At 53.5% G+C, this 16043-nt stretch overlaps 1 protein-coding gene across 4 annotated transcripts; it reads left to right on the top strand.

The window, feature by feature from the left end:
* Positions 1-5912: 5912 nt before the first annotated feature.
* Positions 5913-15516, top strand: LOC108928622 (folate transporter 1-like). Of its 4 annotated transcripts, none has more exons than XM_018742634.2 (6): positions 5928-5977; positions 8087-8276; positions 11399-12149; positions 13247-13439; positions 13682-13823; positions 14084-15516. In XM_018742634.2, the coding sequence occupies exons 2-6, from the start codon at positions 8103-8105 to the stop codon at positions 14276-14278; spliced, it is 1455 nt and encodes a 484-aa protein (XP_018598150.2). In that variant the 5' UTR covers positions 5928-5977; positions 8087-8102; the 3' UTR covers positions 14279-15516. The 4 variants fall into 4 exon arrangements, with proteins under 4 accessions (XP_029112530.1, XP_018598150.2, XP_018598159.2 ...); XM_018742643.2 differs by having other exon boundaries at positions 5937-5977; positions 8092-8276; XM_029256697.1 differs by lacking the exon at positions 8087-8276 and having other exon boundaries at positions 5913-5977.
* The last annotated feature ends 527 nt before the right edge of the window (positions 15517-16043 follow it).

The following is a 16043-nucleotide window of genomic DNA, read 5'->3' as shown; positions in this document are numbered from 1 at the left end:
CCGGTGGACTCCTGGACAGCAGAGCGGCACGCCCACAGGACCAGGGGCAGGTGTCTGTCCCAGTCGCGCTGATGTCGGGAGGTAAGCACAGAGAGCTGCGTGGTGAGTGTCCGGTTGAAACGCTCCACCAGCCCGTCGCTCTGTGGATGAAGGGGCGTGGTGCGCGTCTTCCGCACCCCCAGCCGGTCGCATACCTCTTTCATAACTTGCGACTCAAAGTTCCTGCCCTGGTCACTGTGCAGGTTCTCTGGCGCCCCAAAACGGCAGAACATCTCCTCCACCAACCGCTCCGCTGTGGTCGCGGCACTCTGGTCCGGTACCGCGTATGCCTCGGGCCACTTGGTGAAGTAGTCCATGGCCACGAGCACGTAGCGGTTTCCCCGATCAGTGCGGGGAAAGGGTCCCAGCACATCCACGCCCACGCGCTCCATTGGGGCGCCCGACTGAAGTCGTTGCAGGGGGGCATGCGACCGGTCACTGGGGCCCTTACGCGCCGTGCAGGCATCGCAGCAGTGCACGAACAGCTCCACGTCTTGGCGACACCCCGCCCAGTGAAACCGCTGGCGCAGCCGGTGCAGCGTCTTCGCCACGCCAAAGTGCCCAATGCCAGCGGGACCATGTACTCGCTGCAACACGTCTTCCTTGAGGCTACGAGGGACGAGGAGCTGCCACAGGACTTGGCCGGGCACTGGCCCCTCCCAACGCCGATACAGCAGCCCCCCCCTCACCTCAAGGCTGTCCCACTGTGAGCAGTATGACTTGACGGTGGGTCCGTGTGGGGCCACAGCAGTCCAGGGTGGGCGCTGCCCCGACTGCAGGAAGCCCCGCACCACCGCCAGCTCTGGATCGGCTTCCTGGGCCCGGCGGAACAGCTCTGTGTCGTCGGTGGATCCCCCATCACTCGCCGCATCTGCCGCCAGCACAGCGCAGGTCTCTTCTGCAGTCGCCCGCCGCTCCTCCAGCCGAACGCAGTGCCTGCACGAGCCTGCGCTGCAAGGGCGCCGAGAGAGTGCGTCGGCGTTGGTGTGCAGGCGTCCCGGCCGGTGTTGGACCTCAAAGTCATACCCCTGCAGCAGCTCCAGCCACCGTGCTATCTGCCCCTCTGGCTCCTTGAAGTTTAGGAGCCATGTGAGTGAGGCGTGGTCGGTCCGCAACAGGAACCTGGTCCCGTAGAGGTAGGGGCGAAAATGTTTAATCCCTGCCACCACGGCCAGGAGCTCTCGCCGCGTGACACAGTAGTTCTTCTCCGGGCGACTCAGCCGGCGGCTGTAGAATGCGACCACCCTCTCACCTCCATCTCCCGCCTGCGACAACACAGCTCCGATGCCTTGATCGCTGGCGTCCGTGTCCACGATGAAAGTCCTCCCAGGGATCGGGAGAGCCAGGACGGGGGAAGATGCCAGAGCCTCCCTCAGGCGGTGAAAGGCGGCTGCGCACTCAGGGGTCCACTCGAACGGGGTGCCCTTAGCAGTGAGGCGGTGCAGTGGTGCTGCGATGTCTGCAAAACCACGCACAAAGCGGCGATAATACGACGCCAGCCCCAGGAAACTCTGCAACTCCGACACGTTCTCTGGGGCTGGCCAGTCCCGCACCTGCCGCACTTTGTCGGGGTCCGTGGACACTCCATTCGCGTCCACGACGTGGCCCAGGAACTTCACCTGCCGCTGGAGGAGGTTGCACTTCGCGGGGTGCAGTTTCAGCCCGGCCGCACGGATGGCAGCAAACACCTCTTTCAGATTTGCCAGCGCAGACTCAAAGGAGGAGGCGTGTACCAGCAGGTCATCCAGGTAGACGATGCACCGGCTCCTGGGCACATCTGACAGGACCCGCTCCATCAGCCGTTCAAAGGTGGCGGCCGCGTTACACAGGCCAAAAGGCATGACCGTGAAGTGCCAGAGGCCCCGCCCCAGGGTGAATGCTGTCTTCTCCCGGGCCTCCGGCGCCAAAGCGACTTGCCAGTAGCCACTCCTCAGGTCCAGAGAGCTGAACCACTGTGACCCCGCGATGCAATCCAACGCATCGTCAATGCGTGGCAGGGGATAGGAGTCCTGTTTGGTTACCGCATTCAGGCGACGATAATCCACACAGAACCGCCAGCTGCCGTCCTTCTTTTGCACCAGGACCGCCGGCGCTGACCAGGGGCTGCTGGAGGGCTCAATGATGCCCGCTGCCGCCATCTCTCTCACCTTTTCCTCCGCAATCTGCCTCTTCGCCAGCGCTAGGCGATGCGGTCGCAGGCGGATGGGGGCCGCGCCACCTGTCTCAATGTGGTGCCGCACCAGGTCCGTTTTGGTGCAGTCTTCATCCCGGGCTGCGAAGATGTCCATGAAGGCGTTCAGGAGCTCCTTCAACTGCTCTCGCTGACCCTCTTCTAACTCTGCCCCGCTGCGCTGCCACAGCATCTGCACCGCTTCACGAGTCGTTGCTGAGGGCTGCGTGACGCACCCTGCACCAGAGGAGCCCCCGCTGTGTGCCTCGGGCTCTCCCTCAACTGCCATTTGGTGCGCAGCCCCGGTCCCCTGCACTCGTGAACTGGCGGAGAGGGCGCGCGTTTTGAGATTCTTTCGCCGCCGCCGCCGCATGTGAGTGAGGGCAATGTTCTCACCTGCCAGCTGTAGCGACCGTCTGCCCAGGTCCAGCACCGCCCCTGCCTCGGCCAGGAGATCCATTCCTATGATGCATGGATCCTGGATCTCCGCAAGCCAGAACTCGTGCTCCAGCAGCTGGTTGCCCACAGCCAGGCGCAAACGTCTTTTCCCCCACATCGCCACGGTCTCTCCTGTGACCGTGCGCAGGCTCGCTGACGCCTCGGTCCATCCCTTTGGGGGATGGCGCGCCGTTCCAGGCAGCACTCCGTTGCGGACGATCGAGATTGTAGACCCCGTGTCCACGAGGGCTTCGCAGGGCACGCCCTCTATTAGGCAGGGCAGCTGCAGGCAGCGGAGTTTCCCCAGGCGTCCCACCGGGAACGAGGGTACGCCCCAAGAAGGGGCGGAGTCACAGGGCGAAACCCCCCTCACGGCGTCGCCCCTCTGCCGTTTCCCTGAGGTGCCGCGGGGGCGGGCTCTCTGCAGTGGCGCGCCTGGTGACCTCTCTTCCGACAACGCCAGCAGATAATAGGGGGCCGTTGGCGCGCAGGCGGTGCCTCGACTTGGCGCGCAGCTTCTCCCTCCACCTCGTCATCAGTGACGTCTTCCAGGGAGCGGCAAGAATGCGCGGGCTCCTTCGCCTCCCGTAGGACGGCTTCCGCGCGTTCCGCCTCTCGCTGCGCCGCCTCCAGGTTAGCCGGGGCAGCAAGCCTAACATGCTGCTGCAGGCGTTCTGGGGCGAGCGCTCGGAGGAATGCCTGCAGCGCCAAGTCTTCTTGGATATCTGCGGGGTATTGCGGGTACGCCCGCCGCGCCAGGAGCTGGATATCCGCGGCCAGCGCTCCCAGGGCTTCGCCTTTGCTGCGTCGTCTCGCTGTGAGCTGTCCGCGATAATAGTCCGCTGTTTCGTGTTGGCCGAAACGGCGTCTCAGGGCAGCCGTGAGCGCGGGCAGCTCGTGGTGTTGGTCCGCTCTCACGTCTAGCAGCACGGTCAGCGCTTTCCCCTCCAAGGCTAGCCCCAGCTGTGCTGCTGTAGTTGCCGCATCCCAGCCGTTGTGCCGCGCTGCTAGGCGAAGCTGTGCCTCGTATGTTTCCCACGGCTCCGTCCCCGAATACCGCGGCAGGCGGAGCGCTGTTCGCTGCGGTGTTTCCCCCGAGGCTGGCGTCCTGGGCGGTGGTTGGGGAATACCTCTTTCTCCGCACACCGTCGTGAGGGAAGCCTCTCGCCGGCGTGGTGGTGACGGTCCCCACAGTTGCTCCAAAGCGGCCAGCAGTTCCGAAGTCTTCTGCTGAATATCTTCGATCTCCCGAGAACGTTCTCTTCCCCGGTCGGTTCTTGGGGTTTGCTCGCTCAGAGCGTGCGCCGTCCCACTCCTGACACCAATGTAGCGTCCCTCCATGGAGCTACTGGAAACAGGCTCGACAGACGGGGTAAAAGGAACGTGCGCTTTATTGAAACTGTACATGTCCCCAACAGCAGTCTTAACAAAGACGCTTCAGACAGTACAAGACACAGAACACCTCAAAATCCCCCTGGGTCACTCCCAGCCCCCCTGCTGCACCCTATGGTTAAGGGGTTCCCCCCGGGACTCCCCAGAATCCCACTCTCGAACACTGAACATAAATAGAACAACAACCAATCAGAGACCACACACAACTATGTACACACACATAAACACTAATACCAACTATTTACATTTACTCCCCTCAGAGATGTTACAATACAGTAAAATATCGATTCTTGTATGGGGAGAACAGAGGAGTAGTACTACTAGGAGTGTCCTACTTACACACCACCGCGGTACAGTACAAGAAGAAGAAGTTACCCGAGTGCAGCTCTACTCGAGTCCAAGTGTGAACAAGTTGTACTGACTGTACTGTCGTCGGCTGCAGTGCTGCTGAAACCGCTCGCAGAGCCTGCAAATGAAATGACAGTCCGCAGTGCCGTATATTTCTCTCAGTCCTTAGAAGCGGAAGGACTCGACGTGTTTTACTCACACCGACTGACACGTGTCGTGTGCTTAACGTGTGCAGCGCAAACCTGCGACGCGTAATAACCATGATAGAGCGGGGCTGGGAGTCGATTCTTCGAATCCTAGCGGCAAGGAATCGAGAGTCGCGTCCAAAGTTCCGGAGTCGATCCGTCACAGAGAACCCGTTGCGTCGGTCAGTCACCACAGTGTGTCCGCCCTGCTCCCCGCGCACACGCGACGTGAGAGAAGCAGCTACAGCAAGAAGAACTTTGGTCCCGATTTGCAGTGTGGTGTAGAAATGCCGCCCCGCACAACACGTCACGTGTCTATAGTTCGGCGGTACTTCAGACAAGTCGACACTTTCATTCACACGCGGACTCGACGCAGACGGAGGCCGTTTGGCCAAATCACCGCCAGTCAGGCCACATCCGTCCCGAACGACGAGCGACTATTTCCAAAGCTGGTGAACTTGTATCAAAAGACGCGTTTGTCCGAAGAGCTCAGCCGTAATGTCAAATCGATGCTTTTGCACTGCAATTTGCGATTCTATTTGAAGCATCTGCATTTGTAGCACACTGTTAATAAGAACAGACAATAATTTTCACATCTGCCTTGTACATGAGCTTCCGCTGTAAGTGTTTAAGAGTCAGCGGGTTTACTGGTCAAGGTCCTGTCCTTTCGTTATTGACAGTGTGCTGCACATTCGGCACGTAGAGATGACCAACTTGAATAATTCTGCAGTATCACACACACACACACACACATTTTCTGAACCGCTTGTCCCATAGGGGGTCGCGGGGAACCGGAGCCTACCCGGCAACACAGGGCGTAAGGCCGGAGGGGGAGGGGAGACACCTGAGACGGGACGCCAGTCTGTCGCAAGGCACCCCAAGCGAGACTCGAACCGCAGACCTACTGGAGAGCAGGATCCAGTCCAACCCTAATTCTGCAGTATCCCTTGAGATATTCTTTATTAAAATACACGTATGTCATGAGATATTAAGCATGTATGCATAACATGATTCTAGTAAAGGTATATGCAGTACAAGTTAATAAATTTGATTTATTTAAAGGTGTCAAGACCCCTTATTCACAATATACTGAATTGTTTTTTTTTTTTTTTTTTTGGGGGGGGGGGGGGGGGGGGGTTGTTTCGCAATACCGTTTTTCCTCTCATTTTTACGTTTTTAGAATAAACTCTTGGAATCGGAATCGAACAGCCACACATAACCGCACAGTACTCGTTGAAATATGCTGATGGTGCACACTGGATGGTATAGTTGAGAACGATCCTTTTTACGATATCGATTAGCTAGGGAAACTACATTACCCAGAGTGCTTCGCGGACCGAAGCTGCCATAAGCTAGTAGGGGCTGCGGGCGCGGAAGGCGAAATCCGAGGAGGGGACGTAACAGGGTGAGTTACACGTGTGGCGCCGTAGTAACGCGCTTACCTGCCACGTGTTTAGTGTATAGGGATTATCATGTGGGGCATTTGGAGAGTTCAGTCTTTATGGAATTTCTTGGGACCGTGTGTCTAGACGAACATTTAATTTGATGTGTAAACACGCGGCGGGGCCGTGCGATGCGATGGCCGCACCTCAGTCTCGCGCGTTTCGTCCGAAGAAGTGGAATTGAGTCCAAAACAATCATGTGGATCATTTAGGCATGCGGGCAGCGTTCGGTGAGAACGCAACTTGTGCGCAAGCAAAGGCCGCAGCCATGATCTGTGTTGCAGGCAGGGTTTCCATCATCGCATGATCATCGTGTTTGTCAGTCAGAGCGTTTGATTGTGGGCGAGCGGACTGCGGAGTCAGTGGTTCGTTCTCTGCATTGATTATTAATCATCATGTAATCATGTATCGTTTTCCGCACTGGCTGGAGTGGAGATGCAGCATTGTGATTAATATGAGATGATGGTGTGATCGGTCGGGTGGTGCAATGTGCTGAAAGACGAGACGGGCCCCAGCCAGAGTCAGTCAGTCAGACAGACAGACAGTCAGACAGACAGGCTGAGCGAGTGGCGCTACGGTCTTCTTCCCGCGGTGCTCCGCCGTTTCTTCTTGCTCGACAACACTGTCACAGTCACAGTCACACACAGTCACAGTAGAGTAGTACTCTCTTTCCGTCCCAGTTTGGGCCCAGAACTCAGTCAGCGGGAGTCGAGGCGATACAAGCCAGGCAGGGTCACTCGCTGCTGCGCTTCGCAGCTCCCGGGCCGTGGCGTGGCGTGTACCTGTGGACCTGAGCTGAGTGTAAGTTGTGTTTAATGAAAATCGATGCTTCTCTTCTTCTACTTCTTTTTTGCGCTCTCCATCTAAGCACTGAAACTGAGAGAGAGAAAAAGAACACATGATGATGATGAGTGGACACACAGTTTCGGTGGCCGCCCTTACACCTTACGCCGGTACCCTGCTGCTGCTGCGTAGAATGATCTCCCTCCCTCCCTCCGTCGGTGACGGGCCTCGCCCCCGTCTCGTGTCGGCGGGATGATGAGCGACGACGCGTGTGACCGCACGTCACGTGCGCTGCGACGCGCCGTTACGCCTTGGAGTCGGACGGGACCTACAGCATCTGCGATCCCACGAGAGCGATTCGTTTGTACCGATGTCCCGTGAAGTGCGTTTTCTCGTGGCGTTACTAGTTGACATGACAATGATTATGGAAGGAAGGTCATGAATGTCGACCGAGCTTTTGGAATCGTGTGTGTTCGGTCTGACGGCGTTATTGGCTTAGGGGATTAAAACACGTTATGCTATAAATGTACTTAAACCCTACAAACGCGGCGTTAAGATGACGACAAATAATGGAAAATGATTGGAAAACACAGGTGGTTTCAACACTGAGATTATATCCTGCGTTTAGGATGTTGTACGTACGCGAATGGAGCGAAGTTGGCAGCAGAACGCTTACAGTACTACAACAGTGGTGTTTTCTACAAAATGTGTGATCAAAGATTATTATAAAATCTCTGCCTTTCATTTTTGTGTTAAAGTGCTTCTCCTTCCGGCTCTAGGAGAGACGCATCTCCGAAAGAGTGCATAGCGGGGACGAGCTCCACCGTAGCCTCGCTGGGATACCGGTTTACGCGGGTGTACGCGTTCGCCGGCGTCGTGTCTCGTCTTCCGCGGGTGTGGCCGTGGCCTCCTTCTGCCCGAGCGAAATATGCGGTTCGCGCGGGATCAAAGTCTGGCCGTAGGAAGGAACAACGATTATGATCGGCGAACCACGTGTGCGTCGTGGCCCCGTGTTGCCGCTCCTTCGTTTGCCGCTCCGGTTCCTGCCGAGCCCCCCCCCCTCTCCGAGCGGTTCGCGACTAATCCGTCTTTTACAACCGAAGCGGAGCGCTCGAAGGCGCACGTGTTACGAAGCCGGGAAGATTGGATGAGTTGAGAACGCGCCGACCCGCGGAAGCGAGGAGCGCTTTGCTGCGGGCGCTTTGTCCGTGCGGCCGTTCCTTCGCCCCTCGCCGTTTTCCACGTAGAGGAAGGGAATACGCTCACGGTCCCTGTGCTTTTTGTGGAAGGATAGCGCGGAGAAGCATGGTTGAATTCACGGCAGGGGACGGGGACAAACCCCAGCCCCAGGCCTTGCGTCGCCGGTGGTGGTCCATCGTGCTGCTCTGCTTCTACGGCTTCGTGGTTCAGCTGAAGCCGGGCGAGCCCTTCATCACGCCCTTCCTCCTGAGTTCCGAGAAGAACTTCACCCGGGAGCAGGTTGGTGGTTTGTGTCTACGTGTGTCTATGTGTGTGTTTTTTAGACATCTCTAAGTGTATCCCTAACCCTAACCCTAAGACCAGTGGAAGAAGCGGCCATGCATCGGAGCTTTCCGTTGAGGCTCCTCCTTTTCACTCTTCTCACCGTCACCCACCCGGTGAGTGTGGGCTGGGTTTTGCCCTCGGAGCTCCTTCTCCGCAGATGGCATCGATAATGAACTTCTGCATTTTCAACAAGATTGCTGCAGTGAGAACCCGTGGTGTTGTAGGGGTTGCAGAGGAACAGTGACATTTTTAAAGTCTGAAAAGCAAAACGATGAACTCATCTCGTCTTCATCTTGACTTCTTGATGAGGCAGCACGGAAGACGCAAACTCCGTTTAAACCTTTTCTGTAGCTGTGACAACAAATGTAATGGTAATGAGAAGTGTGTCCTGAAACAATAATTTCTCTTACAACTATATGTAGTGGAATCCATTCTTTTGCATTTCTTACATGATTTTAAGACTTGCTGTAAAAAAAAAAAAAATTTATTAAATGCGATTTGATTGTAGATATGTTAAATATGGATGCGTTATGGTAATGAGATTTTTAGTGAAAAACATGGTAATATAAATTTTTAACATTTTAATCTGTAAAAATATGAAGCATTACAATACTTTGATTTTCAAAAGATTCGGTAAATGAAATTGCCGGCGATGTCATTGGCCCCTCTATGGTACGTGTCTACGGATAGGACATAGCGGGGCCCTCAGCGCCTGGTTAGTCTCCGAAGTGTTACGCAAGAGTGTCATGGGAAGCAGGAGTGGACAGTGATGTGGACAGCCCTAAGGCCACGCTGCCGAGTCCCACCGTTAAGCGGGAAAGCATATGTCGTCGTGGGAAGTCGTAGTGTCGCACGGTGCCGGAAGGAGCGGGTGCGGTGAGACGTTTAGGGTCGGCCGTCGGTAGTCTTGAGAGATGTTCCTCCGCCACCGTGCTGAAGAACCTACTGGAACGATGGAGACCTAGCTGGAGTTTTTACACGACGAGGTGACGGCTCCGAGGGCGCAGGTAGCATAGTGGCTACGGCTCCCGTCTTCACATCGGAAGGCTGCACGTTCACATCCCGTCTGCTACTGTACTAACTTTATTAGGTATTTTCCCCTAATTGTTGCAGTAAAAGTAACTGCTGTATAAATTGGTAAGTTGCTGTCGGTATGTTTACGTTTATTCATTTGCATTTATATATTTAGCAGATAAGGGGGCGTGGTGGCCCAGTGGGTTGGACCGGGTCCTGCTCTCCGGCGGGTTTGGGGTTCGAGTCCCGCTTGGGGTGCCTTGCGGCGGACCGGCGTCCCGTCCTGGATGTGTCCCCTCCCCCTCCGGCCTTACGCCCTGTGTTGCCGGGTTAGGCTCTGGCTCCCCGCGACCCCGTCTGGGACAAGCGGTTGAGACGGTGTGTGTGTGTGTGTGTGTGTGTGTCTGTGTGTTTAACAGATGCTTTTCTCTAAAGTGACTTCCAATGGATACTATGTAGTGTCATCAGTAATAATCATTTAGTTAATGATTTTCTTGAAAGTGACTTACAATTCTTCACCCATTTATACAGCTGGTTAATTTTACTGCAGCAATTCATGGTAACTACCCTGCTCATAGGCATTTTGTGTGTGTGTGTGTGTGTGTGTGTGTACGTGTGCGTGTGGCCCTTAATGCAGTGAGCACCAGAAGAGTTGATCCCTCTGCCTGATTACTGAGAGCAGCACCACAGTCAGCAACTGGGTACTTTAATACTGGGGAATGTAGATCCTGCTGAATTAGGTTCAAGTTCACATTCTTCCTTTGCAGGGGGAGAGTTGGGGGGGTTTGGCTGCTGCGCTGAAATGGGACGAAGGCTTATTAGTACTGCACACCAAAGACTGTGTGTCTGTGTGTGTAAGAGTTACTGTGCAGTTTTGCACTTTAAGGAACTTTTTTAAGCACTTTAAACATTTTTTGGAGTAGGGTTAGGGAATTAAAACATGTTATACTATGATTTTATTACAATAAATTTTGCTAGAATTATCCTGGAAAATAGTAGCTCTAATCTTCATCTTTGTTCTTTTGTACAGTGCAGCTCAGAGGTTAATAGTTTTTTTTTTTTTTTTTTTTTTTTGGGGAAATTGTAGATTGTTATAACCTAAAGTTTGCTTTTACTGATCAAGTTTTCTTTTGAAAAGTCACTGCAGGGTTTCTTGCAGGAAGCTGTTGGGTCAAGCGGTGCCCTTCTTACAGGCGTGTCGCTCTGTCTTATGTGGACAGATGAGACGCACAAATAAAGTGAACTTATAACGCAGAGCTTCCTTCGCAGGAGATCCGTGTCTCCGAGTTTTAACCCTGTTCAGCTGTGACATTTTTACCAGCTGCGCTTCGCTGAATTTCACTCTTCACGTCAACTGCGGTTGCGTACGGTCTCTTCCGCTAGTGCGACGTAATGGACGCGTCGTCTCCGCGGCACGGTGGCGGAGCGAGGACGTGGGTTCGATCCCCCCTCGGTCTGTGTCTGCGTGGGTTTCCTCCCACAGTGTGTGACTAACAGAGAGAGTGTGTCTGTTTCACTGTTGTATGAATGAGTGACCCAGCGTAAGTAGTGCATCTAGCAGTGTAAGTCACCCGGTGAATAAGGTGTGTGGGATGATAACACTACGTAGAGCTCGTTGGAAGTCACTTAAGAGAAAAGCATCTGCTAAATAAATGCATGGAACGTAAATATGTCTATGAACGTGTGGCGCAATGTCATGTTTGCTGTCACAGATCGATTCCGCGAAAATTCCCACCATTCCGTAATTACATGTATTCATTTAGCAGACACTTTTGTCCAAAGTGACATTCATCTCAGGCAATACAACGTGTGCGTTACGTTAGCAGAAAGAGACACTTGGATGCAGACGTGCGATTATAAAGGTTTATCAAAATATCGATGATTCCTATCGCCTTCCTCACATATGTAAACATTTACATTACAGGAGTAGCTGCCTGAAGGTTTGTCTTTTGTTTAACAGGTATGATCTCAAAGTTATTGTAAGCCGTCGGCATTTATTGTTGTTATTATCAGAAGAGCAGGCGTCGGTGACGTTGAGCCCTTGCTCTGGTGGCTCTTCCCAGGTGACCAACGAGATCAACCCGGTGCTCTCCTACTCCTACATGGCCGTGCTGGTGCCGGTCTTCCTGCTGACGGACTACCTGCGCTACAAGCCCGTGCTGGTTCTTCAGAGCCTCAGCCACGTGTCCATCTGGCTGCTGGTCCTCCTGGGCACCACGTTACTCCAGATGCAGTTCATGGAGTTCTTCTACGGGGTGACCATGGCGACGCGCGTGGCCTACTCCTCCTACATCTTCTCCCTGGTGTCACCGACGCTGTATCAGCGCGTGGCCGGCTACTCGCGCGCCGCGGTGCTGCTCGGCGTCTTCACCAGCTCGGTGCTCGGCCAGCTGTGCGTGTCGCTGGCGGGCGTGTCCTTCGGCACGCTCAGCGCCATCTCGCTGGGCTTCGTCAGCTTCGGCTTGCTGCTGGCCTCCTCGCTTCCCTGGCCGCGGCGCAGCATGTACTTCAACAAGGAGGTGTCGGGTGCCCGGCCGGAAGCGTCCCCCGCGAAGGCCTCCTGCTCGAGCCGGGTGGCCCGGCAGGGAGCGCTCTCCCGCTTGAGAAACTCCGTGCTCTTCCAGATGCTGAAGGAGTTGGAGAATGTGGTGAAGGTGCCCCAGCTGAGGCTCTGGAGCCTGTGGTGGATCTTCAACTCCACTGGGTACTACCTGGTTATTTTCTACGCGCACATCCTGTGGAACAAGGTGTATCCCGCCACTGAGAACAAGCACGTCTACAACGGCGGGGTTGAGGCAGCCTCCACTCTTCTGGGTGAGAGCGTGCGAATGTGCCGGCAGCCCTCTTGTGCTTCCAAATATCGCCGCGTTATTTAGGTCCGTGAAGCCTGTCGCGCGCACTGCTAGATCATTGCTACGGAAAAGCGACTAAAAACTGGTGAAATTGCTTCTTTCGCAGTAGCTGCTGCTGCTCTTTGCTGTATTGATTGAGAACAAACAGTTGGTTGTGGCAGTCAGGTTATTTAACAAAAAAGTACATGGGCCAGCACTTTGCATAGTGTTTAGAGCAGAGTGTCCATCTTGATTTGAATTGCAAGTGTTTCTTTGTAAAAGCAATCCTGCTGGGTAGATTGCTGAGTCCATGTAAGTAGTTTAGTGCACAAATATCACGCTGCAGCTCGCCTTGGAGACAAGTGTGAGATCCGCGGAAAAAGGCTCCAGGAGGAGGGTCGTTTACTGTTATCGCACTCAAAGATTTGGACATGTCGTCTCCCAGACATGCGTGCGTAGACCTTCTGTGGGAAAGTCACTTGCTCCATGCCAAGTGATCCAGGCACAGCTTCGAGCAAACGCTATCGCGCAGGAGTGCGAGCTATCGAGCAGAACGCTGTTCTGTGCTCTCGTTACGCATAACTGCAAATTTGTTAACGTTAGAAGATTCTACGTAGCTAATTGTATGAAGAAATGCTGCGTATGTCAAATGTTTGTACGTCATTTTGTTTTACGACGACGTTATAAACCTAAAAACACAAGTGAAGTTCTGAAAGACGGAGCACAGCACGGTTCCGGCACCGTGGAGCGTTAGTTTCTCCCTTTGTTCGCCTCATTTGCACATGTAAACCGCTGGCCATCGGACCCCCAGCAGCTCTGTCGTGGCCGTCACGCTGAAATAGTTCGCGGGCCGAGCGGCACCGTCGCGGCACCAGCGTGGCACCGAGTAATGATTTACAGCGGTGCTGACAGAGCTGCGGCGTCCAAAGGTCGCCGGGCGAGTTTCTCGGTCACCTTTAAGATATCGATGGTTCCCGGAACATCGCGCGAGGTGCACGTTGCGTCGCTCTCTCTCCAATACGGAGCGCAGTTAAAGTCCAAGGGAGACTGACACGGTGTGATCGTGTGGCTCGTCCCCAGGTGCCGTTACTTCCTTTGTCGCCGGCTTTGTGAAGATCCGGTGGAACCTGTGGTCCGAGCTGGTCATTGGCGCCGTGACGGCGCTGCAGGCTGGCCTGCTGCTTCTCATGAGCACCACCAGCAGCATCTGGGCGTGCTATGTGGCCTACACCTTCTTCAGAGGCTTCTACCAGTTCCTGGTCCCCATCGCCATGTGAGCAACACGTTCCGTCGCTCCACGGTGGGCGGGCTTGGGGGTAGGTGGTGCTGGGCCTGAGCTGGGCCTGAGCTGGGCAGCAGGTGGGTTACAGCTAGTGGTGGTAATCATGGGAAGATGGGTGTAATGCGAGCCCGTTAGGAGCGCGTTGAGTAACGAGTCAAGTTCTGAGCTCCCGAAACGTTGGCGAAATGTGACGTCTGTGATGACGACGTAGTTAAGAGTTTGGCCTGTGGCAGTTTCCAGATCGCCTCGTCCCTCTCTAAAGAGCTGTGCGCCTTGGTGTTCGGCATCAACACCTTCCTGGGAACCATCCTCAAGACCGTCATCACCATCGTTGTGGCAGACAAGCGGGGGTTGGCACTGCCGGTGCATTCCCAGGTGGAGGATCCCCTGTGCCGCACGCACGCACGCACGCACGCACACACACTGCACCCCTAAACCTCATTATTTTCCTCAGTATCAGTCAAGGAATACTTAGCTTTGCTCATTTGAACATTTTAAAAGTTGGGTTTCTTTGGTTTGGTTGCTTTGTTTTTCCGTGCACTACGTTTATAACCAAGAGGCCTTTAGACCGATGGCTCGAACCAGTGTACTCGGCACCGTTCCTTCATTAATTGCATTTTCCTTGTCATTTACAGTTCATGGTTTATTTCTTCTACTTCACCCTGCTGACTGTTGTGTACCTGGGCTGCGCGGCCTGGGTGATCGCAAGATATTACCGCAGCCGGAGAGAGGGAGGAGCACCCGCTGAGGCCGCTCCCACTGAACTGACACCCATGGATGATACTGCTGCCGCTGAGGAAGACCAGCTTTCCAACGGGATGAAGGCCTGAGTGCCACACGGCTGGGTATCCTGTTGAGGAAGTGGCATTAGCACCTTAGTTTGATGGTTAAGGTGTGGACTTCAGTTTGGCTGTAAACTTTGATAAGTGCCTCTTTCTCTGACACGTTGAAGCTGGAAATTAATTTTTAATGAATTAGTACTATAGTCAAAAACAAATCGGTGAAAGTCATGTTGGAATGATGCTTTGGTATGTATTCACTTATAGTTTTTACTCTGCAATGTTTTTAAAAAGTTCAAAATGGAAGCTATTGTGAAACGCACGAGGTGGAACACTGTCAAAAATATGTGCCTTTGACTGGTGGGGACCAGAATCAGTGGTGCTTCTACAACGAATTCTTTCTCACGCTTAGCTCTTCTGTGTCAATTTCATGTTTTCATGTGGAATCATTAGATGCTTGTGTAAACGGACTCTTCAGTACATCTACTTAGCAGTCGCCCCGTGGCCTGCTAGGTGCACAAATCCACTTTAAACACATTTATTGCTTATTGATGCTGAGGTCACCGAGGTCATTGTGAGAAGTTGCAGTGATTTTTTTTTTTTTTTTTTTGTTTTGAAGAATGTGCCAAAGGTTGGGGTTGGACCCACCTGGCCTGAGTTTGTGATTCTTGCTTTCCTGAGGGAGAGGGAGAGAGGGAGGCGTCGTGCGCTGGAAGGACTCTCTGCACTCGCTTTATGCTCATATATCAGTGTTCCTGCACAGGGCTTCTCCTTACCAGTGTTCTGCCCTGGAACAAATCTGTCTGCCACTCAGTGATTTATCAAAGTGGGTATTTTACCACTTGGTTTAAAATTTAAAGCTTTTTCACCTTTTTTTTTTTTTTTCTCCTCTCCCCATTTCTTGTGGAGAACACTGAGATTTTAAAAAATGTTGACTGTTACCACATGGCTCATGCTGTAATAGGATATAAATATAACAAGTTTGAACGTGTGCAGCTTTTACACATATTTTATAGGAAACACTTTTATAATGTACAGGGTAGCCTTTTCACATCAGGACAGTTTAACATTTCTATACTTTTGTAATAAGCTACATTTTCATTGTGGCTATGAAGAGAATAGCATTTCTTAAATTGTTTTGCATTTAAATGGTACAATTTGTATTTGACTCAAGGTAAAGATTTGATATGCTGCTTTTCTATGCATTTCAGTGTAGATGGAGGATTTTCTTTTTGGTTCATTATGGTCTTGGACATTTTATAAATCGGATGTATTGTCAGAATTGCACTGCTGCGCTCGTGTCTGTCTGTGTCTGTCTTGGTGGTGTGATGGCAGCTGCAGTTTCATGAAGAACACTTTGACCTTCATCACTTGCTACAGATTGCAGACTGTGTCATCACAGTCCCGGGGACCGCACAGCCGCTGTGTGTTTATGTCCCGAACGGTGAATCCGAAACTTCCGCTCGTCCCGCTTTCTGAGAGGCCCCGGCACACGATGACCGACTGTACGCTCCCTCTTCGCGGTGCTTCTTGCCTTGTCTTTACACGAAACACGGTGCTGTGTCAGCTGCGGTCCTGCCTCTGCTCTCAGAGCAGCGGTACTCCGTCTCCGTGGCTTTTTGACTCACTGAAAAAGCTGCTTTGCTCAAGGTTAGGGAAGCGCTGCTGGGTGTGGACAGCGGACAGTCCAGTCTAGTCACCACGACGCTGACTGCCGTGGAGTACATAGTGGCTTTTGTTATCATCGCCTCGGGGACGAGTGGCGCAGCACCGACAGGTCGAACAGCATAAGGAGAACCTCTAGCTTCTTCCTGCA

Source organism: Scleropages formosus, chromosome 12 (assembly GCF_900964775.1).
Source record: "Scleropages formosus chromosome 12, fSclFor1.1, whole genome shotgun sequence".
NCBI lineage: Eukaryota > Metazoa > Chordata > Actinopteri > Osteoglossiformes > Osteoglossidae > Scleropages > Scleropages formosus.
Note: the sequence above shows the minus strand (reverse complement) of the source record. Positions and strands in the feature narration are given on the sequence as shown.